This window comes from Heterodontus francisci, chromosome 1 (genome assembly GCF_036365525.1).
Source record: "Heterodontus francisci isolate sHetFra1 chromosome 1, sHetFra1.hap1, whole genome shotgun sequence".
Lineage (NCBI taxonomy): Eukaryota > Metazoa > Chordata > Chondrichthyes > Heterodontiformes > Heterodontidae > Heterodontus > Heterodontus francisci.
In genome coordinates this window covers 54,281,734-54,298,668 of record NC_090371.1, presented here as the reverse complement: position 1 = coordinate 54,298,668, position 16,935 = coordinate 54,281,734, and the positions used below count along the sequence as shown (strand labels likewise).

Genomic DNA, 16,935 nt, shown 5'->3' with positions numbered 1-16,935 from the left:
TTAAGGCATCAAAAAGAACAAAAAGATAAGTATATGATTTTGCTGTTACGTTACAACAGCATTTTCAACAACTTACATACAAGACATTATTTGAGAAGATGCAGTAATTACATTGGGACAGAGAGGAGTGGAACCACGAGCAAGCAGAACTATGAAGCAAAGGTGAAGCCCCAGTGGAGGGGAATGGAGTGAGCAATCATTTTGGAAGCAGCAAACAGCTCAAGGAGGGAAAACAAGCCATGGTCAGTCATCCAGATTGTCTTTGGCCAGAGGGGATTGACCACTATGGGCAGATAGAAAAACATTCTGAGATGCTGAAACAGAGGATGCTGGGGAATGTGAGCAAGTGATTGCTTGGCAACGGAGTATTCAAGGACCTTGGAGGGATAAGTGCACATTTTGCATGAGAAGGTAATAGTAGCAGTTTTAAAATATTCATTATTGCAGGAAATGACAGTATTTAAATAAATAATAGGATTCATTTGGCTCAGATGGTAGCACTCTCACCTAAGAGTCAGAGGCTATGGGTTTAAGCTCCAGCCTGGAACACTTCAGTGCAGGTGTGAGGATGTGCTACATTGTCACAGGTACTGTCTGCTGGTTTAGATGGAATTAAAAGACCTTAAAGCACTATTCGAAAAGTTCTCCTGGTACCCTGATCAATATTCCATTCCTTCCTGTATTTACACCACTACAAACAAATTAACTGGTCATTCATTTCAATTGCTCTCTGCGGGACCATGCTGGGCACAAATTGTCTTCAATTTCTTTCCAATTATTCTATTAACTATTCAATGGATATGGTAGGATTGCTAAATATGTGTTTGGCTCCCATATTCACAGTGGAGAAGACATCAAGGAAGGCAGGAGATTAATAATGGAGTGAAACATGTAGATATCAATATAAACAGAACAATTATATGAAATCGCTGAGTCCCCACATTCAATATCCTGAGGTTCACCATTAACTAAAAACTCAACCAGACCAGCCACACAAATGCCATGGCTAGTACTGCAGCTCAGAAGCTGGGTATTCTGCTGTGAGTGGCTCACCTCCTGATTCCCTAAAGCCACTCTGCTACATACAAGGCACAAGTATGATGCCATGCTCTCCAAATGCCTGCTTGGGGACAACTCTAACAACACTCAAGAGGTTCGTCACTATCCAGGACAAAGCCCATCTGCTCCCTCCACTGTCGGTGTACTAACGACAGAATGCACTGCAGCAACTCATCAAGGCTCCTTTGGGAACACCACCCAAACCTGTGAACTTCACCACCTAGAAGGGCAAGGGTAGCAGGTGCACGGGGACGCCATCAACTCCAAACACACACCATCCTGGCTTGGACATATATCACTTTTCCTTCTTTCAAGTTGGTTCAAAATCCAGGAACTCCCTACCTAATAGTACGGTAAATTAGGAAAAGTTTCCTCGCCCTCAGTTCATTAAAGCTTTACTACAAGTAACTACTGAAGTACAGGCTACATCATTTTAATGTAACTAAATAAACATTTGAAAAGGATATGAAGAAAGAGCAAAGAAATGCAATCAGCCTCCTTCAGTGTTGGTAATTTCTATAATTTATCTCTTTGATCTCTGCTATTGCCATAATTAAGTCTGTTTCTAATGGAACCATTTCCTCTTTTAACCTTCTCTTTATCTTGACATACTTAATTAGAATAGCGGCAAGTGTTCTTCACCCTTATGGTCTTCATTCGTTTAATATTCATTCTAATTATACCAATAGTCATTGCTTTCTTCACCCTAAAAGTCCCCCTTTCACCCTTGAAGGGTGTACTTATTTTGCAATTAATCGAACTCCTGCAGATTTCTCAACTAATTTCTCCTAACTATTCTAGTCAATTCTTTCCTTATCTTTTTAAAGTTATCCTCATTTAAATCCAACATTTTAATTTATGACCATCCTTCCTCCCTTTCTAGCCTTAAAGAGAATTCAACTGCTACAGTCACCATTCCCAAGATGTCACCTTACAACCACAATGCCAACCAGTTCCGTTAACTAAATCAAATACGATTACTTCCTTGTCTGGCTGAAGACGTGTTCTGAGAAACTTTCTTCACTGCATTCTATGAACCTATACCCTTTTACAAATTGCGAAGTTATTTATTTCCTAAAGTATTTAGTTCAGAGATACAGCACTGAAACAGGCCCTTCGGCCCACCGAGTCTGTTCCAACCATCAACCACCCATTTATACTAATCCTACACTAATTCCATATTCCTACCACATCCCCACCTGTCCCTATATTTCCCTACCACCGACCTATACTAGGGGCAATTGCTAATGGCCAATTTACCTATCAACCTGCAAGTCTTTGGCATGTGGGAGGAAACCGGAGCACCCGGAGGAAACCCACGCAAACACAGGGAGAACTTGCAAACTCCACGCAGGCAGTACCCAGAATTGAACCCGGGTCGCTGGAGCTGTCAGGCTGCACTGCTAACCACTGCGCCGCCCAGGATAAAATGTCCCAGCCTTGCCATGGCTGTCCCAAGGCATCACCCCAGTCCCATTAGCGGGTCAGCGCGACAAAGGAGGGGATGGGCACTTGGTAAATGGATGTGCTTGGAACTGCACAGGTGGTAGGGAGAGTGGGCTCTCAGCACTCAGGCTTTGGACAGGGTCGGCACCCTCCTAGAATCGCTGGGGCAGAAGAGCAGGGGGCAAGGTTGTCAAAGACAATTGGGCGGCCGCCTGCCCAGAAGGAAGGCTCCAGCTGGCAATGGGGGCACGACAGTCACATTTTGGGGCCAGTGGTGAAGAGGGGCAATACCCTTCGCAGGAAAGGCAGAGCCCCGGGCATCAGGACAGCACAGGAGAGGAAAGAAAGGTAGGAAGATAATGGGGATCAAACCCTCAACCAATCGACTGCCGAAGAGGGAGCTATCTGGAGATGACCGAGACCCAGTATCCCAGAAGACTGCGGCTCTCCAGGCAGATGGTCACAGACATCTGTGACCTCATTGCCAAAGACCTTATACCACTGGTTGCCATGCTCTGGCGGTGGCCAAAGTCACTGTGGCCTTGAACTTCTTCACCTCTGACTCCTTCCAAGGATCAGCTGTGGACCTTAGTGACATCTCAAAAACAACTGCATACCACTGCATCTTCCTGGTCACTGATGCTCTCTTTACTAGAGCTGGACAGCACATTCATTTAACAACCAACATAACCTCACAGGGACAGAGAGCATTGGGTTCTGCCTCTATTGCTGAATTTCCCCCAGGTACAGGGCATCATTGATTGCACCCAAGTGGCCAACAAGGCACCTAGTGGCCAGGCAGTGAGATCCATCAACAGGAAGGGCTTCTGCTCCCCACCACGAGAGCTTCCTCCATGTGTGCACAATTTCCCGGCAGCTGCCATGACTCAAACAAAGAACAGTACAGCACAGGCCATTTGGCCCGCCAAGCCTGCGCCGATCTTGATGCCTCCCGAAACTAACAGTTTCTGCACTTCCAGGGCCCATATCCCTCTATTCCCTACCTATTTATATATTTGTCAAGATGTCTCTTAAACGTTGCTATCGTATCTGCTTCCACCACCTCCCCTGGTAGCAAGTTCCAGGCACTCACCACCCTCTGTGTAAAAAACTTGCCTCGCACATCCCCTCTAAACTTTGCCCCTCGCACCTTAAACCTATGTCCCCTAGTAACTGACTCTTCCACCCTGGGAAAAAGCTTCTGACTATCCACTCTGTCCATGCCGTTCATAACTTTGTAAACCTCTATCATGTCGCCCCTCCACCTCCGCCGTTCCAGTGAAAACAATCCGAGTTTTTCCAACCTCTCCTCATAGCTAATGCCCTCCAGACCAGGCAACATCCTGGTAAACCTCCTCTGTACCCTCTCCAAAGCCTCCACGTCCTTCTGGTAGTGTGGCGACCAGAATTGCACGCAATATTCTAATTGTGGCCGAACTAAGGTTCTGTATAGCTGCAACATGACTTGCCAATTTTTATACTCTATGCCCCGACCGATGAAGGCAAGCATGCCGTATGCCTTCTTGACTACCTTATCCACCTGCGTTGCCACTTTCAGTGACCTGTGGACCTGTACGCCCAGATCTCTCTGCCTGTCAATACTCCTAAGGGTTCTGCCATTTACTGTATACCTCCCACCTGCATTAGACCTTCCAAAATGCATTACCTCACATTTGTCCGGATTAAACTCCATCTGCCATTTCTCCGCCCAAGTCTCCAACCGATCTATATCCTGCTGTATCCTCTGACAATCCTCATCATTATCCGCAACTCCACCAACCTTTGTGTCGTCCGCAAACTTACTAATCAGACCAGCTACATTTTCCTCCAAATAATTTCTATATACTACAAACAGCAAAGGTCCCAGCACTGATCCCTGCGGAACACCACTAGTCACATCCCTCCATTCAGAAAAACACCCATCCACTGTTACCCTCTGTCTTCTGTGACCGAGCCAGTTCTGTATCCATCTTGCCAGCTCACCTCTGATCCCGTGTGGCTTCACCTTTTGTACCAGTCTGCCATGCGGGACCTTGTCAAAGGCTTTACTAAAGTCCATATAGACAACATCCACTGCCCTTCCCTCATCAATCATCTCCGTCACTTCCTCAAAAAACTCAATCAAATTAGTAAGACACGACCTCCCCTTCACTAAACCATGCTGTCTCTCGCTAATAAGTTCGTTTGTTTCCAAATGGGAGTAAATCCTGTCCTGAAGAATCCTCTCTAATAGTTTCCCTGCTACTGACGTAAGGCTCACCGGCCTATAATTTCCTGGATTATCCTTACCACCCTTCTTAAACAAAGGCACAACATTGGCTATTCTCCAGTCCTCTGGGACCTCACCTGTAGCCAATGAGGATGCAAAGATTTCTGTCAAGGCCCCAGCAATTTCTTCCCTTGCCTCCCTCAGTATTCTAGGTTAGATCCCATCAGGCCCTGGGGACTTATCTACCTTAATGCTTTGCAAGACACCCAACACCTCCTCCTTTTTGATAATGAGATGACTGAGACTATCTGCACTCCCTTCCCTAGGCTCATCATCCACCAAGTCCTTCTCCTTGGTGAATACTGATGCAAAGTACTCATTTAGCACCTCACCCATTTCCTCTGGCTCCACGCATAGATTCCCATCTCTGTCCTCAAGTGGGCCAACCCTTTCCCTGGTTACCCTCTTGCTCTATATATATGTATAAAAAGCCTTGGGATTTTCCTTAATCCTGTTTGCCAATGACTTTTCATGACCCCTTTTAGCCCTCCTAACTCCTTGCTTAAGTTCCTTCCTACTGTCTTTATATTCCTCAAGTTCTTCATCTGTTCCTAGCCTTCCAGCCCTTACAAATGCTTCCTTTTTCTTTTTGACTAGGCTCACAATATCCCGTGTTATCCAAGCTTCCCGAAACTTGCCAAACTTGTCTTTCTTCCTCACAGGAACAAGCTGGTCCTGGATTCTAATCAGCTGACGTTTGAAAGACTCTCACATGTCAGATGTTGATTTACCCTCAAACAGCCGCCCCCAATCTAAATTCTTCAGTTCCTGCCTAATATTGTTATAATTAGCCTTCCCCCAATTTAACACCTTCACCCGAGGACTACTCTTATCCGTATCCACAAGTACCTTAAAACTTATGGAATTATGGTCACTGCTCCCGAAATGCTCTCCCACTGAAACTTCGACCACCTGGCCGGGCTCATTCCCCAATACCAGGTCCAGAATGGCCCCATCCCTAGTTGGACTAGCTACATACTGTTTCAAGAAGCCCTCCTGGATGCTCATCACAAATTCTGCCCCATCCAAGCCCCTAGCACTAAGTGACTGCTTTATCTTTCGTCATTCTAGACTGTCTCAGATCTTCACTCCAACCCCCAAAGTGGATGGATCCTAGGGAACAAGGGAAATCCCTTGAAGAGATCGCCACTGACCCCTTGACAGAAGCCCCAGACAGACACAGTGACAATAGAAGCAATGCCACCTACTCAGCAGGACAACCATTGAGCAGGCTATTGGGCTTCCAAAGATGCAATTCCAGTGCCTGGACCAGTCGGGTGGTGCCATCCAATACCCTCCTACAGAAAATCCCCCTCTAATCTTATGGGTTCAATTTTGCCAACAAATCTATTGTATGGTACTATCGGCAAAATATTGCTGATGCTGCAAATTTATTATATGGTACTTTAGCAAACGCCTTTTGAAAGTCCATAGACACATCAACCGCATTAGCCTCATCAACCCTCTCATTACTTCATCAAAGAACTGAATCAACACAATTACATTTTAACAAATCCATGCTGGCTTTCATTTATTAACCTATATTTTCTCAAATGCCAATTTATTTGGCCTCGGATTAATATACCCCTTCAACTACGTTAGGCTGGCTGATATGAGGTTGTCGGGTTTATCCCTACCCCTATAATTTCTTTCAAAGAGGTGCAACATTTCCAAACCTCCAGTCCTCTGGCACCACTCCCGTATCTAAGGAGGATTGGATGTTTGTGTCTAGAACCTCCACAATTTGTACCCTTACTTTAGCACAAGATGCATCCCACCCAGATGGGGTGACTTCGACGTTGAGCCCTGCTGACCTTTTTAATACCTCCTCTTTATTTTTATCTTATCCAATTTCTCTGCTGTCTCCTCCTTTACTGTGATGTTTGCAGCATCCACTTTAGTGAAGACAAGATACAAAGTACTCTAATACTTCAGCCATGAAGATTTCCTTATTGGTCCCCAATTGGCCACATTCTTCCTTGACAACCCTTTTACTATTTATACGTTATAAAAAGACTTTTGGGTTCACTTACCTATTCGCATCCACTCTCCTTGTCGCTCTTACTTACATTTCACTTTTTCCCTGCACTTTTTGCATTCAGCTTGGTTCCCTACTGAATTTTGAATCTGATATTTATTTTAAACCTCCTTTTTCTGTTTCATTTTAATCTTTTTATCCTTAGTTATCCAGGGACTTCTAGCCTTGGATATCTTTCCTTTCCCCTTTGAGGGAATGTGCCTAGTCTGCATTCAAACGATGCCCTCTTTAAAAGCCTCTCACTTCACTGCCAATATTTGATGCCGTCCCACTTGGGCCAGATCCCTTGTCAACTCAATGGGCTGGATTTTAAAGCTCAAGGCCGTGGGTCATGGTAGGGAGGCCCGGAAAATGCTAGCGGGAGTGGCCCGCCAGGGACCCACGGCGCCGAGAATGCCCCGCCAGATATTAGCAGCGGCAGCGAGGCCTCGGTGGGGCCTTCATTAAAATATGTAAATGAGGGTAATCGCGCAAATGAACTTACCTGCCACCGCCAGCCGTCCCTCGTCAATTTTACGGCCACCGGCCACAACTCGCGTGTGGTCAGAATTCCGTACGGAGTTCCGAGGCGAGACACAGGTGGAGGGTGGGGAGCAGAGGAGTCAGATTATCAGGGCGGGGGGGGCGGGGAAGCAGGACAAGTCTTTTTCGTTGGGTGTGGGGATGGTGGGAAGGGGTTTAGGGTCAAAGGGAATAAAGTTCAGGGGGGGCGGGGGGGAGAGAAGGTCATTACTGATAACTAATTTTTTTTGGGGGGATAGGCCAAAAATACTATTTATGCATGGGGGGGGATGGGGGGTGGGTTGGAGAGGGGATTGCAGGTGTGGACAAATCTTAATTTAAATTTTCATTGAACCAGCACCTTTAAAAATGTTAATTTCTCCTGAAGGGATGGAAGCCCTATAGAAATGGCACCGGCGCCTGCACGGTTGCGCCAGACAACATTACCGGGGGACGCGGTGGCCGCCTCCTCTACGTCATCAGGGGCAGACTCTCTGCCCCCTCCATTTAAAATGAGCCCTCACACATAATATTGCCGGGGCTTGGCGGCGGCACTTCTGTGTCGAAGGCTGTCGACTTCACAGCACAGCACAGCACAGCACGCTGATAAAATTCAGCCCAATGAAATTAACGTTCCTCCAGTTGAGTATTTTCACATTTGGTTTATCGTTGTCCTTTTGCGTATCTACTTTAAATGTAATGATATTGTAATCACTCAGTCCCAAATGCTCCCCCTCTACAACATATTCCATTTCATTCCCCAGAACGACATCTAGCACTGCTTCCTTCTTCATTCGGCAGGAGACATACCGATCAAGAAAGTTCTCTTGTACACATTTCAGAAATGCCTCCATCTCTTTGCCCCTTACCTGATATTTTATGATATTGAAGTCCCCTATTATCATTGGTCTAACATTTTTGCATCTTTCTGCAGTTTGCCTGCAAACTTGTTTCTCTATTTCCTTCCCACTATTCAGTGGCCTATAGTGTACACACCGCAGTGTAATAGCTCCTCCACAGTTACTTAATTATAACCAAACATTTTATGTCCTTGCATCCTCAACTGCATCATTCCTTTCTAGTGCTGTAACAGTATTTTTTAATCAATACTCCCAACTCTACCCCCCCCCCCCATTTTTTTTCCCTACCCTATACTTCCTGATTACATTATAGCTGGGAATATTAAGTACTCATTCCTCCCGTTGCTTGAGCCAGGTCTCCATCACGGCCACTATATCAAACTCCCATGTGGCTACTTGTGTCCACAGCTCACCAACCTTATTTACCATGCTCCATGCATTTACACACATGCCCATCTTAGTCTGCCTTGCATTTCTACTTTCTGATCCCTCCTATTTCTGAATTACTCATTATTTTAAATGCAGTTTGTTTCTCCGAGTCCTTGGCGCTCCTGGTATCTCCTTATTTTGAATACTTCATCCTGGTGCCCATCTTCCTGCCACATTGGTTTAAACCGTCCCTCACAGCACTGGTTAACCTCCCTGCAATGAAATTGGTCTTATCCCTGTTGAGGTGCAACCTGCTCATCTTGTACAGACCCCTCCTGCCCCAGCAAACTGAAGCCCTCCCTCCTGCACGATTTCTGCAGTCAAATATCCTACCTGACTAAACTTATACTCAAGTATTTTTTTTAATTCATTCATGGGATGTGGGCGTCGCTGGCCATGCCAGCATTTATTGCCCATCCCTAATTGCACTTGAAAAGGTGGTGGTGAGCTGCCTTCCTGAACCGCTGCAGTCCATGTGGGGTAGGTACACCCACAGTGCTGTTAGGAAGGGAGTTCCAGGACTTTGCAGGGTCGACAGGGCTTGGTTTGCCGTTGTCGTTTACGGTGCCTGGGTCGATGCCGGGTGGTCCATCCGGTTTCATTCCTTTTTATTGACTTCGTAGCGGTTAGGTACAACTGAGTGGTTTGCTAGGCCATTTCAGAGGGCATGCAAGAGTCAACCACATTGTTGTGGGTCTGGAGTCACATGTAGGCCAGACCAGGTAAGGACAGCAGATTTCCTTCCCTAAAGGACATTAGTGAGCCAGATGGGTTTTTACAACAATCAACAATGGTTTCATGGCCATCATTAGACTAGCTTTTTTTTTTAAATTCCAGATTTATGAATTGAATTCAAATTCCACCTTCTGCTGTGATGGGATTTGAACCCAGGTCCCCTGAGCAATACCCTGGGTCTCTGGATTACTAGTCCAGTGACAATACCACTATGCCACCGCCTCCCCCCATGGGCTGCCACTGAGAGTAATCCAGAGATTACTACCTTTAAAGTCTTGCTTTTTAACTTCCTCCCTAACTCCAGAAATGCTCTCTGTTGGCCCCTTTTCCTAAAGTGGACCACAACTCCCGACTGTTCCTCAAATCTCCACGATAGGTTTGCACCCAATCAGTTAAATTCAGGGATGTGCACTAGCTGGCACTTAATCATGGTGGTGTCACCTTCACTGAAAACCAGTTGCAGAGTGCTTCACACCTGGAGGACTTATGCACCACCTGCCTCTCCCAACCCTGCCAGATGGCCACCCACACACTTTCCACCTGAACTCTGGTAGCTATGTGGTGACTACCTCCTGGAACTACACTCCAAGATATTCTCAGCCTCCAGTATGCCCTGTAGTGATTCCAGCCCCTCCTCAAGTTCAGAAACTCTGAGTGACTGGAAGCGCTTTGTGCACACATGGTTATCCAGAACACGTGAAGCATCCTGAAGTTCCAATGTGGCACAGGAATTGCAGGCAGCGAGTATCTGTCGTCTCATCATTTTGCTTAAAAGTCTATCTACTTATTTTACAATATGTTTTATATGTAACCTATCATAACCGATATATATTACAATACATCTCATTATATATATTTATGTTTATATATAGATTTTTAGTTTAGTATCTCTTTACTCCGATTTAATATTTAAATATTTCTGCAAAACTGATTTTAATTAAATGCATTTGGACCCACTTAAAGGATTGTTCATTTTAATTTTATCCTAGATCTAATTAATTACATATTTACAGTTATCCCTTGGTTTAAATTGCTTAGCACGACTTCCTTCCTCTCCACTGAGTTCCCATTCTCACCAAATACCTGACATCACTCTGGAGCTTACTTCCAGGAGGGAGAGGGAGAGATGGGTGGGGAGAGTTGAGAAGTTTAGGGAGAAAATTACACAGCTTAAAACCGAGACGGCTGAAAGCACAGCCAGCAACAGTGGGACAAAGCGGGTGAGGGATGCACGAACGGCCAGCCAGAGGAATGCAATAAGCAATTACTGACCTGATTACCATCAAATATTTAAAAAGTTAACATGAACACAAACAAGTCTTCAAATGTCTCCTAACAATTAGTCTGAGTCTAACATGCAAGAGTATTGATACACACACATATAAAACATATGTAATAATTTAAATTAACATATCTGGAAAACTTACATATCCAATCAAATAATCAGAATCAAATAGCAGTTATTTGATTGGATATTTTGAATCTAAAAGGAATGCTCTTTACGACAATGACCCTGAAGAGATTAAAAAGTTATACACAATCTTTGTTACCTCTCATATAAATCCGCCAGAATTCCGCAGGGTGAAGATATTAAAAAAGTAAAGATTGAAGCGGCCTGTCAACACACAAACCCTGCAGCCTGCTGAGGGGAGGATTAAAACAACACATGAACCCTGCCAGTAATCTGAGTGAGTGTGAAACCGGGAAACATCAATAACGACCATATGTATTAGATTATATTTGTTCGGAGACTGTTTCTAATGCAGCCCCTCGCCAACAGAACAGCAACCCTCCCAGCTCCCTCTCCGTCTCTGCTCAAAACACAAACTTCCGCCTCCGATAATTGTTACAGTTGGATCACAATGCGCTTGCGCCCCCTCTGGCACAATGGCAACAAAACCCCTCAGAGCGGTGGCCGACTGTCGACAACGCCACTGTAGCTACCCCTTTTACTGGGTCAAATCTACAACTCCACTGGAGTTAACCTCTCCCTAGGTTCAATCTACAGCTCCACTGGAGTCATCCTCTCACAGGGTTCAATCTACAACTCCACTGGAGTCATTCTCTCACTGGGTTCAATCTACAGCTCCACTGCACCACCCTCTTATTGGGTTCAATCTACAACTCCACTGGAGTCATCTTCTCGCTGGGTTCAATCTACAGCACCACTGGAGTCACACTCCCACCAGGTTCAGCCTAAAGCTCCACTGGAGTCACCCTCCCACTGGGTTTAGGCTACAGCTCCACTGGAGTCACCCTCTCACTGAGTCCAGGCTACAGCTCCACTGGAGTCAACCTTTCACTGGGTCCAGGCTACAGTGCCACTGGAGTCACCCTCTCACTGGGTCCAGGCTACAGCTCCACTGGAGTCACCCTCTCACTGGGTCCAGGCTACAGTGCCACTGGAGTCACCCTCTCACTGGGTCCAGGCTACAACTCCACTGGAATCACCCTCTCACTGGGTCCAGGCTACAGTGCCACTGGAGTCACCCTCTCACTGGGTCCAGGCTACAACTCCACTGGAATCACCCTCTCACTGGGTTCAGGCTACAGCGCCACTGGAGTCACTCTTTCACTGGGTCCAGGCTACAGCACCACTGGAGTCACCCTTTCACTGGGACCAAGACAGCGCCACTGGAGTCACCCTCTCACTGGGTCCAGGCTACAGCTCCACTGGAGTCACCCTTTCACTGGGTCCAGGCTACAGCTCCACTGGAGTCACCCTTTTACTGGGTCCAGGCTACAGCGCCACTGGAGTCACCCTTTCACTGGGTCCAGGCTACAGCGCCACTGGAGTCACCCTCTCACTGGGTCCAGGCTACAGCTCCACTAGAGTCACCCATTCACTGGGTCCAGGCTACAGCTCCACTGGAGTGACCCTTTCACTGGGTTCAGTTTACATTTCCACTGAAGTCACCCTCCCACTGGGTCCAGGCTACAGCTCCACTGGAGTCACCCTTTCACTGGGTTCAGGCTACAGCGCCACTGGAGTCACCCTCTCACTGGGTCCAGGCTACAGTGCCACTGGAGTCACCCTCTCACTGGGTCCAGGCTACAGCTCCACTGGAGTCACCCTCTCACTGGGTCCAGGCTACAGCTCCACTGGAGTCACCCTCTCACTGGGTCCAGGCTACAGAGCCACTGGAGTCACCCTCTCACTGGGTCCAGGCTACAACTCCACTGGAGTCACCCTCTCACTGGGTTCAGGCTACAGCGCCACTGGAGTCACTCTTTCACTGTGTCCAGGCTACAGCTCCACTGGAGTCACCCTTTCACTGGGACCAAGACACAGCGCCACTGGAGTCACCCTCTCACTGGGTCCAGGCTACAGCTCCACTGGAGTCACTCTTTCACTGGGTCCAGGCTACAGCACCACTGGAGTCACCCTCTCACTTGGTTCAGTTTACATTTCCACTGAAGTCACCCTCCCACTGGGTCCAGGCTACAGCACCACTGGAGTGACCCTCTCACTGGGTCCAGGCTACAGTGCCACTGGAGTCACCCTCTCACTGTGTCCAGGCTACAGCTCCACTGGAGTCACCCTCTCACTGGGTCCAGGCTACAACTCCACTGGAGTCACCCTCTCACTGGGTTCAGGCTACAGCTCCACTGGAGTCACTCTTTCACTGTGTCCAGGCTACAGCTCCACTGGAGTCACCCTTTCACTGGGACCAAGACACAGCGCCACTGGAGTCACCCTCTCACTGGGTCCAGGCTACAGCTCCACTGGAGTCACTCTTTCACTGGGTCCAGGCTACAGCTCCACTGGAGTCACCCTTTCACTGGGTCCAGGCTACAGCGCCACTGGAGTCACCCTCTCACTGGGTTCAGTTTACATTTCCACTGAAGTCACCCTCCCACTGGGTCCAGGCTACAGCACCACTGGAGTCACCCTCTCACTGGGTCCAGGCTACAGTGCCACTGGAGTCACCCTCTCACTGTGTCCAGGCTACAGCTCCACTGGAGTAACCCTCTCACTGGGTCCAGGCTACAACTCCACTGGAGTCACCCTCTCACTGGGTCCAGGCTACAGTACCACTGGAATCACCCTTTCACTGGCACCAAGACACAGCGCCACTGGAGTCACCCTCTCACTGGGTCCAGGCTACAGCTCCACTGGAGTCACCCTTTCACTGGGTCCAGGCTACAGCACCACTGGAGTCACTCTCTCACTGGGTCCAGGCTACAGCTCCACTGGAGTCACCCTTTCACTGGGTCCAGGCTACAGCGCCACTGAGGTCACCCTCCCACTGGGTTCAGGCTACAGCTCCACAGGTGTCACCCTCCCACTGGGTTTAGTGTACAGCTCCACTGGAGTCATTCTCTCACTATGTTGAGTCTACAGGTCCACTGGTGTCACCCTCCCAATGGTTTCAGTGCAAAGCTTCACTGGAATCACACTCCCACTGGGTTCGGGCTTCATTAGCCTTTGGAAAGTTTCCAAACTGTTTTACTTTCGGCATTCTTTTTTATTGTAATTAATGTTACGACCAGGTGAGATTGGTGTCTAAGCATCTTTTACTTTCTTCACCTGGTCTTATTGTAACAGGGTTTAATTTTAAACACACTGTGTTTTGAGCTCCCCCTTTGGTGAATCCTTGTTCACCACTTTCCAATTATAAAGCAAAGAAATGAACATAAGCAGGCTTTCTTAGGTTTAAAGAAGAAAAGTGAAATTTATTAAACGTTAAACTTAAACTCTAACATGGTTAATGCCTACGGATATACAACGCGCCCATGCTAGCATGCACATGCGATACACACATGCAAATAGGGACAGAAAAGAGCAGAAGAAAAATAAAATGGAGAGGTTTGAGGCAATATCAGAAGAGTATCTTGTTTACTGTGCTTCGTGGTCACTATAGTCCTTTTGTAAGTAGTCTTGCTTTTCGTTGGGGTCCAGTATTCTTCTTAAACTTTGTTCACTGTAGGAAGCTTTTCTCACTTGGGGTTTATGTGGCTTCAATGGTTTCCGAAGCTGGTGAGAGCGAGATGAGAGCAGACAGGAGAGAGGTTTTCTGAATTCAAAATCCCTGTTGGAAGTTCAAATTCAAAAAACTCCAACAGTCAGCCAGTCATGTGACTAAATTGGTCCGACCACGTCTGTTTGTGTATTCGGCCATCTTAGCAATTAACCTGGAATGCTAGCCTTTCCACCTTCAAGTCTGGTAATCAAAAGTCCATTGTGGATTAACTTGGAGCAGGGAATAGTTCCTTTGTCCTTTGAAATACTATCAGTTGATATGCTATTGTCTCTCTCCAACCAAAGTCTTCACCAACAACAGTTTAAAATCAATGTTCATGTGGCAAAATTAATTTTCCTGATTCTTTGCAGGTGGGGAATTTCCTGACATTAGTAATATATAATTGATGGGCGGCCAATATGGATGGAATTATAAACCTTTTTAGGGGAATGGTTTTCTTGTTTTTAAGGGTCAGATGAAACAAAATGGGGCACAGTGTAACAGAACCTGCAGTTTAATGCTCTACTAACTGGACCACATATTAACATTGTGATGGAAACCACACCTGCCAAATGGAAACGTATTAAAGTTGTCATATGGAACACTACGTGAACTTCTTACTGGACATTGATCATAACTTGTTTAAAAAGACGACAGAGTTGAACGGCTGAAAACCTAGTTGCACATTTGCATTCTGATAGACAGTTGCACAGAGAGACAATGGGACTGCTCCCTGATTCAATAATGAGATGGTTTTGTCAGTAGTGATGATCAAAGGATGTTGAGAGCGATTGACCTTGTAAGAGACAGCACCCCACCGAGTGTGTCTAGTAAGTTTTGAAGAATCAACAATCCTCCCCAGAAGATGCTGTTTCAAACAAAGAGCTGGTCACATGACTTACCTGCTGGCCAGACAGGAAACTATTTGAATTGTGTCTCACAGAAAGGTTTGGGGCAGACTGCAATTTGAAGACAAAAGAGAAGGAAGCTCTCTCCTTGTCTCTCCCTCTCTCAAGCAAAGTCCCAGAGACCCACAGAAGCAACTTAAGCCTCAAGACAGACGACCTCTTCAGCCTTCTGGTACCAGAGAAGCAAGTTTGAAAGTGTGCACTGGGCCTCAGTGAGAACTACAAGACCGCAGTTCCAACCAAATACTTTACAGCAAACCTAAAGACAGTAACTGAATTCCATCTACTACTCCAAGCCCTCCCCTTTTAATTCTTTCTCCTCCTTTGTATCTATTTGTGTATGTTTATCTCGTATGCACACTAGCGTGGTTGCATCGCGTGTTTTTAGTAATTTTAATTGGGTTAGTGTGATAAGGTTAATAAACTTACACCTTTCTTGTTTAAACCTGAGAAAACCTGTATGATTGGTTCATTTACAATTATAATTAGAGAGCATTGAGTAAGGACTCACTGAGGTGAAGCTGAAACATTGTGTTTTAAAAGTTAAACCCTGTTACGGCCAAACAAGGAAAAAGGCAAAAGGGGAACCTGAGACCCCTTCCTCACCTGGTCGTAACAGAAACTTGAGGGCTAGTGTCCAGATTGGACCCACAGACAAACGAGAAATTGGAAGTGGGAAATCAAATTGATCCCAATCAAAAGGGGAAAAGACTTCAATACAGGTTTTCTTGTGGTTGTGTGTGCTAGAATACTAACATGTTCACGAATGCAGCCAGTAACTACCCAAGCCAGGGTGAAGTAACTTGGGATAAGTTAAAGGCACTGTCTATAGAAGAGTTGAGAAATACGGTTGAGCAGTGTGGAATCACTTTCTGTGCCAAGGCTAAGCGGTCTGAACTCCAAAATCTAGTGGCCAACCATTTTTCCTTCGAATCTGAAGAATCAAAGGCGGAGTTAGAATTCGAGTCAGACAGGCAAAGATACAATTGGAAAAGAGGAAACTTGAATTAGAAGACAGGGAAAGAGAGAGAAAAGAGAAAGAAAAAGAGAGACAGGAGAGAGAAAAAGAAAGACAGGAGAGAGAGAAAGAAATTTCCGGATGCAACAGGAGGAAAGAGAGCTGAGGCAGCTTAAGTTAGCTAGAGGGTGACAGAGTAATCCCAGTGAAAGCATGGCCAATATGGAGAATAGTAATTTGGGTCTGTGTGCTCAGTTTTTAAAATTTTCCCAACTGATTCCAAAATTCAATGAGGGAAATGTGGACGCGTTTTTTGTATCTTTTGAGAAACTTGCAAGGCAGTTAAAATGGCCGGATGAGAGTTGGACTCTCCTACTGCAAAATAAGCTAACAGGAAAAGCCCATGAGGTTTATTTCCTGTTGCCAGATGAGATTTCATCAAATTATGAACTGAACAAAATGCTATCCCTGGGGCATATGAGCTCATACCGCCAGAAGTTCAAAACCCTCCAGAAACAAGCTGATCAAACTTACTTGGAGTTTGAAAGAAGTAAGCAGCTGTCTTTTGACCAGTGGTTGAGGGCTCTTAAAGTGCAACCCAGCTATGTAAACCTCAAAGAGGTAATTCTCCTCGAAGAATTTAAAAACTCTCTCCCACGTTCCATAAAGACCCATTTGGAGGAACAAAAAGTAAATAGAGCGAGGCAAGCCGCAGTTCTGGCTGATGAATTTGCTCTAATATGCAAGTCAGTTCCCAGGGGAAAACCT

At 46.2% G+C, this 16,935-nt stretch overlaps 2 protein-coding genes across 3 annotated transcripts in view; one reads left to right on the top strand and one right to left on the bottom strand.

Annotated features, from left to right (window-relative positions):
• c1h18orf54 (chromosome 1 C18orf54 homolog) overlaps window positions 1-11,165 on the bottom strand; it is a 72,889-nt gene extending 61,724 nt beyond the window's left edge. For both annotated transcript variants that reach the window (XM_068030669.1, XM_068030679.1), the window contains exon 1: window positions 10,888-11,165. In XM_068030669.1, the coding sequence (XP_067886770.1) occupies window positions 10,888-10,894 (7 nt within the window). In that variant the 5' untranslated portion in view covers window positions 10,895-11,165. The remainder of the gene's footprint in view (window positions 1-10,887) is intronic.
• Window positions 11,004-13,674, top strand: LOC137382863 (apomucin-like). The gene is made up of 3 exons (XM_068055669.1): window positions 11,004-11,025; window positions 11,572-11,916; window positions 11,999-13,674. The coding sequence occupies exons 1-3, from the start codon at window positions 11,004-11,006 to the stop codon at window positions 13,672-13,674; spliced, it is 2,043 nt and encodes a 680-aa protein (XP_067911770.1).
• Window positions 13,675-16,935: the final 3,261 nt, after the last annotated feature.

What these genes read in the sequence shown, in the direction of transcription:
- LOC137382863 (XM_068055669.1), top strand. Translation starts at nt 11,004, where the DNA reads ATGAACCCTGCCAGTAATCTGA. An exon ending in GAACCCTGCCAGTAATCTGA is followed by an intron (nt 11,026 to 11,571) that starts GTGAGTGTGAAA and finishes CACTGGGTTTAG; the next exon opens with GCTACAGCTCCACTGGAGTC. An exon ending in TGGAGTCACTCTTTCACTGG is followed by an intron (nt 11,917 to 11,998) that starts GTCCAGGCTACA and finishes CACTGGGTCCAG; the next exon opens with GCTACAGCTCCACTGGAGTC.